At 56.8% G+C, this 14,341-nt stretch overlaps 3 protein-coding genes across 3 annotated transcripts; 2 read left to right on the top strand and 1 right to left on the bottom strand.

The window, feature by feature from the left end:
- Positions 1–1,271: 1,271 nt before the first annotated feature.
- GLRG_05809 (NMD3 family protein) lies at positions 1,272–2,762 on the top strand (the record flags this gene model as incomplete). The annotated part of the gene is made up of 1 exon (XM_008096494.1): positions 1,272–2,762. The coding sequence occupies one exon, from the start codon at positions 1,272–1,274 to the stop codon at positions 2,760–2,762; it is 1,491 nt and encodes a 496-aa protein (XP_008094685.1).
- Positions 2,763–5,388: 2,626 nt separating this feature from the next.
- On the bottom strand, positions 5,389–6,402 carry GLRG_05808 (RNA recognition domain-containing protein; the record flags this gene model as incomplete). Its single annotated transcript, XM_008096493.1, has 1 exon — positions 5,389–6,402. The coding sequence occupies one exon, from the start codon at positions 6,400–6,402 to the stop codon at positions 5,389–5,391; it is 1,014 nt and encodes a 337-aa protein (XP_008094684.1).
- Positions 6,403–6,838: 436 nt separating this feature from the next.
- GLRG_05807 (aldehyde dehydrogenase) lies at positions 6,839–8,752 on the top strand (the record flags this gene model as incomplete). Its single annotated transcript, XM_008096492.1, has 3 exons — positions 6,839–7,243; positions 7,376–8,260; positions 8,639–8,752. The coding sequence occupies 3 exons, from the start codon at positions 6,839–6,841 to the stop codon at positions 8,750–8,752; spliced, it is 1,404 nt and encodes a 467-aa protein (XP_008094683.1).
- Between the last annotated feature and the right edge of the window lie 5,589 nt (positions 8,753–14,341).

Here is a 14,341-nt window from a genome sequence, read left to right as displayed (position 1 = left end):
ACAGGAAGGAAGGGGGCTTCCTCCAGTGTCGTACTTCGTCACACGGCGTACCCTCCTGCGTCTTGCCTTGACTAATCCATGTTCTTCTTGGTGCCCTGTATTTACTTCCCCCTCCTTTGCCCTCCGGACTTCTCTTCTTCCACATCATGGAGAGGCCACCCAAAACTCTTCCCCATGATGCGTCTAAGCCCCGTCCCTCAGGCATGTCAGGGCCGCCCAAAAGGCCAGACAAGCCATTGCACAGAGGCTTACTCTGTCTGGGACGGCGTTTTGTCGTTTTGGTCCCGGCTTTATTTTTGCAACCATCTTCTCGCTTACGCTGACTTCTTCTCTTAGACTACAGCTACGGTGGTGCTACTCTGCCGCCGCTGCTGTTTTCCGTTGCTGTCGTCGTTTTTGTTACAGTTTTTGGGATCTAAATCCTTTATCGGTTCCTTCAAGCTTTTTTTTTTTTTCATTGAGCTCTATTTCATTGCAGGAGGCTCGAATAATAGAGCGGTATGCTTAGAAGATGTAGAAGGTGCGTGGTTGGCGGTTGATGTTAATGCTGCAAGTGGCAGTAGCGCGGCATGGCGGATTGCGGCTCATTCACATTTATCAGCATTGATGCAATGTTCTAGAGCAGCGAATCAATTGCACATAAGCGACATTTGAAAACCACTTGGCTTGCTTGGCAAAGCTTCATTCAAATTCAGATCAAAATGGTGGCTGCCAACCCGCTCCGGGCACCAGTCCTACGCGGCAGATATGGCCATGACTGCAGCTAGACCTGCAACAACACTCTCCTCCAGTGAGCTACAGATTGACCCGAGAAGTCCGACGACTAGGAGAACGCAACAGCCTCAGAACACTATGAAATGTTTGAAGACAGTCGAGCGTCGGCAAATCCCAGCGATTTGTCATGATACCTGCACAGGGGCAACAATATGACTCCTCGTTTCGATGCAAAAAAAAAACCCGGACGTGGAAGGCACCGGCTCGATTACTAATTACTAAGAAATCCCGCCACTGGCGGCGATCAAAACTCGGCACGTGACCTTTTTTGCTTTATCGATAAGAGACCCCCCCCCCCCCCCCCCCGCTATCCTAGAATTTTTTTTGGGATGGACATCCCACTTTCTCGTGATACCCCGCCATACACATACATTGAGAGCCCAATCCTCCTAATATACCCCCCTTGCCGCCCTACACGCACACTCTCACTCAAAACATCGACAAGGACGAGGAGGAAAACCCAAAACAAGAAACGGCCAGAGAGAGAGAACAACGCAATGACGAACGCCACGATCCTCTGCTGCAACTGCGGCGCCCCCATCGACGGCACGACTGCCGCTGGTGCGCTCTGCTACGACTGCATCAAGTTGACCGTCGACATCTCCCAGGGCGTACAACGCGAGGCCACCCTCAACTTCTGCCGAGACTGCGACCGCTGGCTGCTGCCCCCAAGCAGTTGGGTTGTCGCCGCCCCAGAATCCCGCGAACTCCTCGCCCTCTGCCTCAAGAAGCTCAAGGGCCTGAACAAGATCCGTATCATCGACGCCTCTTTTGTTTGGACGGAACCTCACTCGAGGCGAGTGAAGGTCAAAATCACCATTCAGGACGAGGTGCAGACCGGCGTCCTACTGCAGCAGTCCTTTGAGGCCGTCTACATTGTTGCCTACCAACAATGCCCCGACTGCGCAAAGTCGTACACGGCGAACGTCTGGCGCGCCTCCGTTCAGGTCCGCCAAAAGGTCCTGCACAAGAGGACGTTCCTGTTCCTCGAGCAGTTGATCATGAAGCACGGTGCACACAGGGATACACTCAACATCAAGGAGGCTAAGGACGGTATCGACTTCTACTTCTCGGCCAGAAATCAAGCTGAAAAGTTCTGCGACTTTCTAAACTCGGTGGTGCCCTGCAAGGTCAAGAAGTCGCAGGAGCTGATTTCACAGGACGTCCACACTTCCACAAAGTCTTACAAGTTCACCTTCTCAGTGGAGCTGATCCCCATATGCCGTGACGACCTCGTGGCCATGCCCATCAAGCTGGCCAAGGCGTCCGGCAATATATCTCCCCTTGTCATCTGCCACAAGATCGGGACCTCAGTATACCTCCTCGACCCCAACACCCTCCAGACTGCCGACGTCAGCGCACCCATCTACTGGCGTGCGCCCTTCCACTCCCTCGCCGACGTCAAGCAGTTCGTCGAGTTCATCGTCATGGACATCGAGCCCACCAACATCACAAAAGGCAAATGGCGCCTCGCTGAGGTGCAGGTCGCTCGGGCGTCCGACCTGGGCGTCAACGACAAGACATACTTTGCAAGGACACACATGGGCAACCTGCTGCACGCGGGCGACTCTGTCCTAGGCTACATGCTCACGGGCACCAACTTCAACAATGAGGAGTTTGACGCCATCGAAGAGTCGCACGCCTACGGCTCAACGATACCGGACGTCATACTCGTCAAGAAGCACTACCCTAACAGGAGGAAGCACCGCAACCGCAACTGGAAGCTCAAGCGCATGAACAAGGACGAGGGCGAGCTTCTGCCGAAACAGGCCGACCAGGACCGTATGAACGAGGACTATGAGCAGTTCCTCCGTGACGTCGAGGAGGATGAGGAGCTCCGCGCAACGATGGCGCTCTACAAGGCCCAACAGCCCGCAAAGGTCGACCCCGACGCCATGAGCATTGCCGAGACAGAAGACGAAGGCGTGCCGCGGGTAGACATGGATGAGCTTCTGGACGACATGGACGAGCTCCAGATCAAGGAGTAAGTGGATTTTCTTGTCTCTGAACGGAGGGTTGTGTGGGATGGTTTATGGGAAGCATGATGTGCCCACTAGGATGGTCGTCAAGGTTAAGTGGCCGTCTGCGAGGATAACGTTGTCTCGGTGGGTTTTTTTTTCCCTAGGCACAGCAAAAGAGAGCAAGGGTATGTCTTCTTTTCACAAAACAGGATGGGACGGTTCAGGGATGGCAATGGCGTGTATGCATCAGATACCTTCACGCTCTCGACAGGACTCGACGCAAGCAAGAAAGGGCGTTGCCTTTTGTGTCAAGTTGGGAGGAAACAATCATACTCGGGTCACCACACGGCTCATGCGTGCCCACTCTGTTGAAGTCTTTACGAGTCGGTCTTCCGTTTAGCCGCCTATCACCATCGCCGCCATCGCCGCCATCGCCGCCTATCACCATCGGCCATGTGGTATTTCAACCAACCCCCGTGTACCTGTCGGCGATGTTGCGGAAACTCTATCCAGACTGCTTATTCATGTCCCGTCCCATCGAGGCTACCCGAGCCCACCTCACGTACAATCAGCGGGTATCCTTTTCTGGGCATCGACTTTCTCAACCAAGTCCAGCGTCTGTGCCCTATGCTCCCTCACTCCCACTTTTTCTACTACCCCCGGTGCCTGTCACGCCTGGGCGCACTCGCAGTCTATGCCGAATGGCATGGTCGCTGAGGCATGCCGGCTGACCTGTTTCCAGTTGCTGATCTCCGATGGCCGGTGGATTTCCGGCACACTCACTCACCCGTACAAGACACACGATGCGCTCGGCTGTGGCCTGTGTTTGCAGGGTTGAGTCCCGCACTGAATACCCTGGGGATCTTCTCATCCCGCCCTCTGCCGCGCCCCTTGGCCTGCTTTGGGGAAGTGGGGGTCCGTTTCTGGTTCACGATTCCGATGAGCTTGCGTTCCCCCAAAACGTGATTGTTAGTGTATCACTAAGAGGAACCACCTTGAATCTGAATCCCCTCAAGACGTCGCTCCAGACCGCACTCTCACCTGCTGTTATCCACATATTAAACTCTACTATTCCAGACCCCTGGCTCAAATAAGCACCTGTCAATTCTCGCCCCCGGGACACAATTTCCCATCTTTCCAACACCCAACCACCAACTCCAGTTTCAGATAGGCGTCGGGCACCCTCCACCTCCCTTATACTTTTCGTCCCAGACGCTCCCGCATAGCCCGCGGCCGTTCAAAAAACTCAATACACCGCACCCTACCCCCTTCTCCGCCATGGTGGGCTTCTGTCCATCCAACTCTGCCAAGTATCTGCATAAGGCCGCCGGGGGAGGGGGGGAGGCATCTTGGTCCCTGGGAACAAAGAGGCTGCACAACAGGGACAGGTACGGTATGATCTCTTGGTGCCCTGGCGGCATTTTTCAAGCCTTTGATGGTGGGGTCCAACGGGCTGGACGCCGAAGTTGGCGGCGGCGTGTGAACTGTTTCACAGCTGCGTCGTTTCCACGTCAAGCCTGCTGCCTGCCATCCGATCGAGATGGCATGGGGGGACACTCAAAGATTGCAGGCGGCACAGAGCCGTGACTTCATCGGCGATGTTGATGACGACGGCGTTTCGTGTCGATGTACCATGTGTACCGAAGTTAGTGGCGTGGGGGAAGGGTGGTCGATGGCATGCGTCAGCAACCTCGGCAGCCTCAGCGATCGCAACAGGCTTCTTCTCTTGAGGTTGGCACAACTTCACTTGTTCTACCCTATCAATACCGCGAGAGAAGGTTTTTCAGGCAGTGTCATCTTGGATTTTTCCAGACCACGGCATAGCATGGGTGGTCTAGCATGGCCGGTGTACATTGGCTCACTGTAGTAAAGTTTCTCGCGTCTGCATAAACGTTACCTTGAACATGAATCACTTGCATCGCAAATGCATGTAGATGTGCCGCACCGGAATATCGTTACGCTGGCACAGGCGGGAAACGCAGTGCCTACGTTATGCTATAGACAGATAATGCTGTATTTCTATTCCGGGCGCACCTCGCCAGTACTACCGGGGACATGATAGTATCACGGCCTTCATGCCACGCGGCTAGCTCGTTACGACGGCAGTGATATTGCCCGAGCTGCAAGATGGCATACCGGCGCTTGACAAATTGAGGGTATCTTCATGCTGCGACAGTACAGACGATACGCAGCATCACAAAGCCCAGTGTTAAACCTTCAAACACCCCCCCCCCCCCCCCCCCCCTTCTTTTCCCTCTCCGGATTTCCAAGTGCGGATAGAGTCGTCTGTTCGGCTGAGGGAGGGAGGGAGTGAGGGGGTGTAAAGTAGCGTCATATCCCTAAGCGCCCTTCATGCCATGCTGTCCAGCTGCCATCTTGGTAGCTTCGCAACCCGTGCAGGCATAACATCTCGGGGAGGTGGGTGGCCCGGAAACCTTCGCACCCGCTGTCGCCGACGCAGCTATCTTCGTTCTCGCTCCCGCCAGACAATCCCGCAGATACCGACGCCAGGGAACCTTTTCGTCCTATGAGGTCTTTTATTTATCATCCTTCGGTTGAGTTGACGATTGCGATAAGATTTCCGAAAAGAGGGATGCAGTACACGTATACACACATCACAACGTGCGCATATGCACGCCGCACACCACCTTGCTCAGAAGATCTTCCCTAGCACCCGCGCCACATCCCCAGCCGGCTTGCCACCCGAGGATGTATCACTCTTCCTATCCGCCAAGGGTATTTGCTTAAACACCGTCCGCTTCTTGTCCGCTTGCCCGTCATCCACGCCCGAAGCCGCACCCGAGCCGGAGGCAGCCCCTTCCCTGTCCGCCGCAGCATTGACCCCCTGCTTCCCACTGCGCTTCGCCTTGGTCGCCGCAATGCCGTCCATAACCCTCGCCCTCTCGACGTTGCGCACAAACTCCTTGTTCTCCTTGCTGGCCTTGCTGATCTCGGCCCGCATCCTGCTCGTCCGCTCCGCATTCTCGGCCGAGATCTGCTCCGTCAGGTGGCGCCACTTAAACCCCTTGAGATACTTGAGCGTCCAGATGTCATCATGGTAGTAGCTGCCCTTCTTGCCGCCGATCGTCCGCGCGTTGAGAAGCTCGCACATGGCCTTGGCATCGCGCTTGCGTAGAAACTCGACCCAGCCCTCCGTGTACGACTTCTTCTTGTTCCCTCCGTTCTTGACACGACGCGCGTGTGCCGCGGGGTCCTCGGGTGCGAGGAAGATGCGGTTGATCTTGCCGTAAGGCTCGAGCAGGGAGCGTAGCTTCTGGGGCTTCATGAAGGGCGGGATGCGCGAGATGTAGACGACGCCCGACTTTTTGATGGCCTCCTCCGTCGCGACGAGGTTCTTTTTTGTAAGGGGCTTTGAAACGTCCGGGAGATCCACGGTCGTGTTGGGTCTTGATTGTTTCTTGCTCGAGGTTGAAGCTTGTGCTTCCTCGTCTGCGTCGCCATCCTGATCGTCCGATGCGCCGCCTGCCTTGGAGGCATCGTGCTCCTCGTCACTGAAATCGTCCTCGTCTTCGCTGTCGAATTTGCGTCTCTTGGCGCTGCGACCTCCCTTGCGCAGCTCCTCGGCCTCGGAGTCGTAGCCCTGGTCAAGGTCGTCGTCGTCGCTGTCTTCCGCCTCGAGGAACTTATTCCGCTTTTCGGGAGCCATGATGGCAAATGAATGGTGTGGTGGGGTACAGTTAAGGATATCAAAGCCTCAAGTTCATACAGTCAGGCTGCAATCCAGCGGTAGCCTTATTCGCAAAGGTGCAGTGCATGTGCCGTTGTAGATACATACAAGAGACCGCGATCCAGTTGAGTAGCACTTTGCAAAAGTTTTAGTGGGACTCGGCGCAAAGCCCAACGACGAGACGTCTTATCGCTGATGATTACCTCATCACAGCGATACCGCGCTTATCTCGGTGCGCGGTGCGTACCCCTCCGCGCCGTTGCCCCTCTGCCCCTCAGGGAATGACGATTCATGAACGAAATCAAGGGGATATCTAAGCCGTGTGCTGCCTCTTAATCATCACAGCAATTCAATCACTTTTCATTTTCCCCCCTCATCTTGATCATAAGCCTATACCCTGATAAACGCTGTCAAGATGTCTGTCGAAGTCCTCAAGACCATCTCCCCCACGACGAACGAGCCTGTCATCACCCGCAACGGCGTGTCCCAGACCGACTTAGATGAGCTCCCTACCACCGCCACCAAGGCATTCGAGTCTTGGAGCAAGACTTCCCTGGCAGACCGCCAGTCCATCGTTAAGAAGGCTCTGAAGCTCCTCCTCGAGAAAAAGGATGAGTTGGCTGAGGAGCTCACCGTCCAGATGGGCCGCCCCATCGCCTACACCGGCGGCGAGGTCGCCACCGCGGTAAAGCGCGGTGAGTACCTCCTTAAGATCAGCGAAGAGGTGCTCAAGGACACCGGTGGCGAACCGGAGAAGGGCTTCAAGCGCTTCATTCGCAAGGTTCCCGTTGGCCCGGTTCTCGTCCTCTTCGCGTGGAATGTGGGTTGTCTCCTTTCTGCGTGGCAGCCCGGCGCGTGCGCCCGGTGGGGACTGTGATCCGCGCTGTGATGCGTGCAACCGCCCGAGCCGCCACGACGATCCGCCTGACTCTTGCTAACATGGCACTTCCAGTACCCTTACCTCATCTTGGTGAACTCCCTCATCCCTGCCCTGCTGGCGGGAAACACCGTCATCCTGAAGCCGTCGCCGCAGACGCCCACGATCGTGGAGCGCGTGGCTGAGGTGTTTGAGGAGGCCGGCCTCCCCACTGGCGTGCTGCAGTACTTCCACTGCGGCTCACCCATCATGATCGAGTCCATCGTCCGCAACCCCAAGGTGAAGCTTGTCGCCTTCACCGGCTCGGTGGCTGGCGGCCTCGCCGTGCAGCAGGCTGCATCAGATCGCATCGTCAACGTGGGGCTCGAGCTTGGCGGCAAAGATCCCGCTTACATCCGCGACGATGTCGACATTAAATGGGCCGCGGAGGAGATTGTCGACGGCGCCGTCTTCAACTCTGGGCAGAGCTGCTGCTCCGTCGAGCGGGTGTACGTCGCCGACAAGATCCACGATGCCTTTGTTACGGCCGTCCAGAAGGTCCTCGAGGGGTACAAGTTGGGCGATCCCTTTGACAAGGGCACACATGTCGGCCCCGTGATCTCCAAGCGTTCCAAGGAGATGATCGAATCGCACATCAAGGACGCCATCGCCAAGGGCGCCACCGACGCAACCCCCGCCAACGAGACGTTCGACAACCCGCCGCCCAAGGGCAACTTTGTCAAGCCCACGCTCCTGACGGGCGTGAATCACTCGATGACGGTCATGACTGAGGAGACTTTTGGGCCGGTGATTCCCGTTCAGCGGGTCAAGAGTGATGAAGAAGCTGTGCAGCTCATGAATGACAGCGAGTTTGGCCTAACGGCCAGCATCTGGACCAAGGACACGGAGAGGGGCTACGAGCTCGCGGACCAGGTGGAAGCGGGTACTGTCTTCGTGAACCGCTGCGATTACCCCAGCCCGGTAAGTCATGCACACACATCTGCCACGTCTGCCGTGGCTATCACCCGATCCGATCCCATACGACCACCCCGATTATCCCTCCGTGCTTTTGGCCCCGTTCCCCATCTTGTACTCCTGATCCACTCCGAAATCGCGCCGGCCGCCTAAAGTCAACAAGTCCATCGGGTTTTACCCGGCGCTTGGGGGCGATGACGGCACGTCGTTCCTTTGTTGCCTTACCCTGCCTTTCCTGTCTGTCCCTCTTACTTATCTGCCCGATGGGGTGGCGCAACACTTGACTTGGATTTCTTTGCAAACAACTCACTGGCCCATCTGGCATTCAAGCCGCTTTTGCCGTGCCCCGCCCCAGAAGCTCATCGACGCTAACAACCCTTTTAGGACCTGGCATGGACGGGATGGAAGAACTCGGGCAAGGGACAGACTCTAAGCCGCTTTGGTTACGATCAGTTCGTCAAGCTCAAGAGCTACCACCTCAAGGACTACCCCAAATGAATGGGGCAGCACGGAATGTCTCGCGAAGCAGCCGCAGTAGCCAACATGCGCCCGGTACACCGATCGGGTGGAAGAGCTGTTAAAGCAGGACCTGGGAAGGGCATGATTGTGCGAGAAAGAACGGTTGTTTCTGGGGGGATGGGGCGTGGCGGCACTGCTACATATCGCGTCTCCGTCAAACTCAAGGCCCCCGATGAAGCACGGCGGCATGGTTTGATTTTCTTGACACGGGCGCACGTCAGGGACGGCGTTATCACCGCACGGGCACCCGCTGTTCCCCTGGCTTAGGCGTCTTCCCTTCCTCGAGCTGGTTTGAGATGGAAGGGGGAAGCCCGTGGATGCTTGATGCCTGGGGGGGGGCTTGAGTGGACAGCGCGGGAAGCGTAGGGCGATGCGCACGAACAATGAGTAGATTATCGGTCTATAACAGAAACACCAAAAGATATCTCCACAATAACGATTGAGCCGGTTGTGACGGAAGGGCATGCCTGTCGAGACGTGCGAGGCAAACCAAATGTATGGATCGATGGCCTGATCAGCCCAGCCGTCGACGTCAACCACCACGCCAGCGTTGCGCACGCATGTTAACCGTTGGGTACCATGATGATCTCATGACCAGCTTGACCTCGTGCTTTTGTTTCGTCCGTGTCCACGACATTCCCGACGGGCTACATCACGTTGTCGAGCTGTTTCCCCCCTTTTCCGGCCTCTGGTTTCGGTTGCGCACGAGCGGCGACGGAAGCGGGAGGAGGATGGGGAGAAGACGGATGCGTGACTAATCGTCTGAACAAGGCCGAAAACGCTGCGGTGAGTGGTGGGTTTGCGATGCGCATGTAAGTGTGTAAGTGTGTAGGTATATGTGTGTCTCGTGGGGGCGAGGTTGCTTCTGGGTGCGCATGCTGTTTCCGTTCCTGGCGTGGTGGCCCGTGTGCCGTGGGGAGGTGTGCGGAACGCCAGAGGGAAAGAGAGAGAGAGAGAGAGAGTCATACGCACCGTCCCCACTTGTTTATTTCTTGTTCTGACGCCGCAGAAACCCAGAAACAGAACAATTAAGCTCAACCGGCGAGACGTCGTCTCGTGTTCCTCCGCGACAGCTTTCAACATCTCTTTCTCCCCATGCATTAGATGAACGGAGAAATGAAACCAAACAAAAAAAAACCCTGACAAGAGTCACAAGAGTCACAACCGGGCGGGCGACTCGCGGTACGGGGGCAAGATTGCAGCGAAGGCTCAAGCAGCCAGAACCAGGACAGTGCAAGAGCCCTGAAATTCGACTGGATTTGACGATAAAACGGCCTTCTCCCCGAAAGACTCGGATTTAAACTTTCGGGAGGCATTCATCCAAACCACACACCTACACACACGCACACACGCACACACACAGAGACGCCGACACCTGACACTTGACACACAAAGGTGCGATTGGAAAGGGGGGGGGGAGTGCAGAGTATACGCACGATACTATAAACAATGTCTCATTGCAATCCATTGTCCAGAAACGTGTTCGCGTGGAGGGTGGGTTGGCGATAGAGGCATGTGGAGATGGGGGCCGAGGAGGTTGAAAGGACGGCATGGCAAGGACCTTGCTCCCTGCCCCATGATTCGTGCCCGGCGCCCACCGTGTCATGGACTATGGGCGGGCAGTGCCGTCCATTCGGCCCATCACGGAGGTTTAAACATGGGTTTGGGGGTGAGTCGAGGCTTGCCCCTTGAGGAACACTGCCGAAGCCACGTTTTACGGACGTACATTGCAGGGCTTGTGTGGCGCAGGAGGGTAGGCGGTCCTCTGGCAGGAAGCAAAGGGGCACGCAGCGGAAGGCATTCTTGCCATAGAGCGGTCCTGTTTCATCAGAAACAACGTCCTTCTCACGCGGCAAACCGTTGATGCAAACAGCACACTCGGAGGGGGGGAAGTAACAGATCCGGGGCGGATAGAGGCGGGCGAGGGACGGTGAGTGAGGACTGTCGGCCGATGGAGAATGCGCCGTGGACGGCGTGCGTGAAAGAATTCCAGTCGTTACGGACGCAGTAGCGGCGGACGAGGGAGCTTGCAACTTTTCCCTCAACGTTGGGGGGAGGTGGGAGGGTTCCTAAAACCCTGCCGCAAACGGAAGTATCGTGATGGCCTCTGGTGTGCAAATATAACTGCCGACAAGAGGTGAGAAGGTCAAAGGTCGATAGTGGAAGCTCGCAACGGCAACAGAGCCACGACGAACTGCCGTGTTCAGCCCCCGAGAGAGAGAGAGAGAGAGAGAGAGAGAGAGAGAGAGAGAGAGAGAGAGAGAGAGGCCATCGTCATCGTGAGTGGGGCGCTCATGTCGCCTGCATCGGGACGACAAAAACCCGGTGCACGCCCCATCCCTGTGGGCGCGCTTGGGCGAGCTTCGTAGAAGATGACGGCCGGATCCGGCGATTTGGACTCGGCTTGGAGAATCTACCCTCAGGATCCGTGCTCCTGGCGGACTTGGCGGGAAGGGCGGGTCCCTCCCTCAAGCTCGAGGAGAACGAGCACCTGTACTCGTAGGGCCACGACTAGCTACGAGCAAGCGCTGCGCCTCTGGCCGTAGCCTGTGCCCCCCGCACGGCAGAGCCTCTCTATACCCGCAGTCCTTCGGCATGTCTGTGGGAATGGCTTCTCAGGTTTGTAAGGTAGGACCTTAGACCCAACCGAGTATCACCCCTCCATCTGCCAGCCCAAATACCGGTAAACCAGCTTACCCAACTAACAGCAAAGTGCACGCTAGCTCACTCTCCTCTCTTACTTACTAATTAGAATATCGTATACGTGTACGGCTTGGGGGTACTGGAGATTTCGGCCCACCCCTCCTCCCTCCCTCTTCGGCCTCACTCCATCGGCCGTATCTTAGCTGGCGGTGGACCTGTTCGTCCATGGAACGTGATGCTTCCGTGACGCCCCCCAAGCCTCTACCGCAGACACGCCGTCTATGGTCCAATGAGACAGTCTGTCTCCCATTGAGGCTGGCGGACACGGCGACGGCGTCGATAATCTGCCTGCCGCACACCCCCGGCACCTGAATCTCTGTTTCCAGCTGGCTGGCATCTGCCCTGGCCCATCTTATCATTTGGGGATAGCAGCGACAGCCAGAGGGTGGAGACAGGCTAATGTTACCCGACTACCTACCTACTGAACTGCCTGGGCCGGACCGGCTGAATCTGAATTGGGAGGCCCTGCTTGTCATCGCTATCTGCACGGGTTTGGGGCTATTGGATCGAGTCTATTGGATCGGGGCTGAGATCGTACAGGTAATTTGCAGGATTGGATTATATTGCTCCAAGTCTTGGATATGGGGTGCCCCCACCCACCGCTGCGGAGAATAAAGCAAACATGGCAAAACCAACCCCTACCACTCACTAAATCACACCCCTCTCCCCTTCCCAGCTGGCATCAGCTAAGCCAGGTACCGCGCATTAGGAGAGCAGGCATCATGATCCTGTGATGCTCTCCCGCGGTGATCTCCCCCATTACCAGATGTGCGGAACGACATCTTGGGTCTTCGATGGGGAACGAGGCTAGCAGGGCGAGCACGCATCCGCTTCCAAATCACTAGCTTCACTCGCCATTCGCCAGGTCATCATCCCGTCATCCCATCACCCATCATCACCGGTATCGCCATCGGGTCGTCACCGTCTCACCGGTCCCGCCAGCTTGGGTCAGGAGACGTGCGTGATAGGTAGGTAGAGTGATCGCGATCCTAGTAGCTGCATCTCTCTCCCTCCCCCGACTTCGTACCCCCACTACATCTGCAACATGCCGTATATATCCGTACTTGTATTGCTAACGAACGCCTACTTGGAGCTTAGACCGGCGCCCGGAAAGGTAAGGTAAGATTCATATGCAAGACGTGCGAAATGACGATCTGCCACTCGCTGGGTATTCGGAACAAGCCCAACATTGATCACTCCCAGCAGCCCGATGCCATCTTGTCCCTCAGGATGAGGCTTACGTCGTACGCTGCTGTGGCTGCAAGCCGTATCCGTACAAGCTACTATATGTGAAGCCCTCTCAAACATGTCCAAATGCGGAAACCTTGACCGGCCTATTTGGGCTTGGCGGGTTTGATGCGCGGCGCCCAATTAGTCAGTCAGCCAGGTCACTTTTACCCGGGTCTTCTCGCGCGCGAAGCTGGTTTAAACGCCGCCGGGCTCTTGGCGCGCGATGCTGGGCAACGCCCTCCAGAGGAAGATGCAAAACGAAACAGTTCTGCTGTAAGGATTGGCACTATCCGGATGGGGCAGCGGCGGACGGCAGGTAGGCGGGGCCGGGCGGCCCTGTGAGGCTGTATTCGTCACGCGGATCTGAACATTCAACGCAGATGGTGCCGTTTCTGGACAGAGGGGTCAGGATTCGTAATGGGTCGTGGTGATGATGACGGCGGATGCCTTGGGATACGACGATGGCCCAAACAAGAACAATCGTCGGTGCCTGAAAGCCCGGGTGGGGCAAGCGTAACTTGACCGTCGTCGCGGGGTCTTCTCTCGCGATCTAATTAGCTTGCGGTTGCTGCGGGATACGACCAGCCCTCGCTTGAGTTTGCCTCTAGATAGAGGGAGGGAGATGCCAATCTAACTCTGTAGAAGGGAATTAACCTCAAAGTTCCCTCTGGCAGCTTCGGGGCCGAGCCGAATGCCACGTCCTTTTGACACGGCGCCGGATGAGCTGGAGATACAGGGACCGCCGGTATGGATGTAAACTACAGAGTATCAGGGACTCATACTCGAAACCTACCTCCCCTCCCGCCGGGCTATCAAAAAGAGAAGCCCGGCCTTGACAAGGCTACGAGTACTCTAATGAGCATGCTCTGGGGTTTGGCGTCCAGCGTTCAGTGAGGCGTTTTGACATTTGCTAGGCTCGGATTCGCGACGCCACCATGGCCGCCGTCGTCCACACCACCCCGCAGGCCATGCAACCCGGGCCTGGACGGCGTCGCGATCTGGAGGTGCCAATATCGATGGCATCGAGTTCGGCGTAGTGATGTAACTGTTCCGATGCCAGGAAACCCCTGGTCTCTGTTCCCCCGTCCTCCGCCAAATGCGGCACCCTGCCGCTCCCCCCCCGGAAGATATCGGAATATATCGCAAATACCGCTTTCCACGAGCCAAGCTCTTGTGTGCATGCCCGATGCCGATGTGGCAGCTCGACTCACGCTCGCCTTGTGCTGCCTTGGAGGCTGCAGGGCAACCCCACTGGTCAGGCTTCGTACGCGCAGCCGGCTGGCTGAAGTTTGGAAACCATAAACTCGCGGGCGGCGCCGTCGACCAGACCAAACCCGCCGGCCATGGGCCCCCCCCCACACCGGGAACCGCCGACTCCGGCTGTCTGGGCTGGGCCAGAATGTGCGCGCAGCGCAGGCAGGGGTGGTTCAGTAGGCAAACCTATAGACACGGTACCTACCGCACGCGGGCGGATGACACGGCCCAAAAGGGGATACAGGAAGGGGGAAAAGTGTCACGCACGTTCCTTGCAGACGAGATCTTCACGCATGGGTAGGTGGGAGGAGAATACCTAGTATGCCAAGTCGACGATCAGCGACGTCGTTGCAACCCCATCCTCCCCAGCTGTGTGTGTCT

Source organism: Colletotrichum graminicola (genome assembly GCF_000149035.1).
Source record: "Colletotrichum graminicola M1.001 genomic scaffold supercont1.20, whole genome shotgun sequence".
In the NCBI taxonomy this organism is placed as follows: Eukaryota; Fungi; Ascomycota; class Sordariomycetes; order Glomerellales; family Glomerellaceae; genus Colletotrichum; species Colletotrichum graminicola.
The sequence above is the reverse complement of the archived record's forward strand: the minus strand, read 5'-3'. Positions and strand labels throughout refer to the sequence as shown.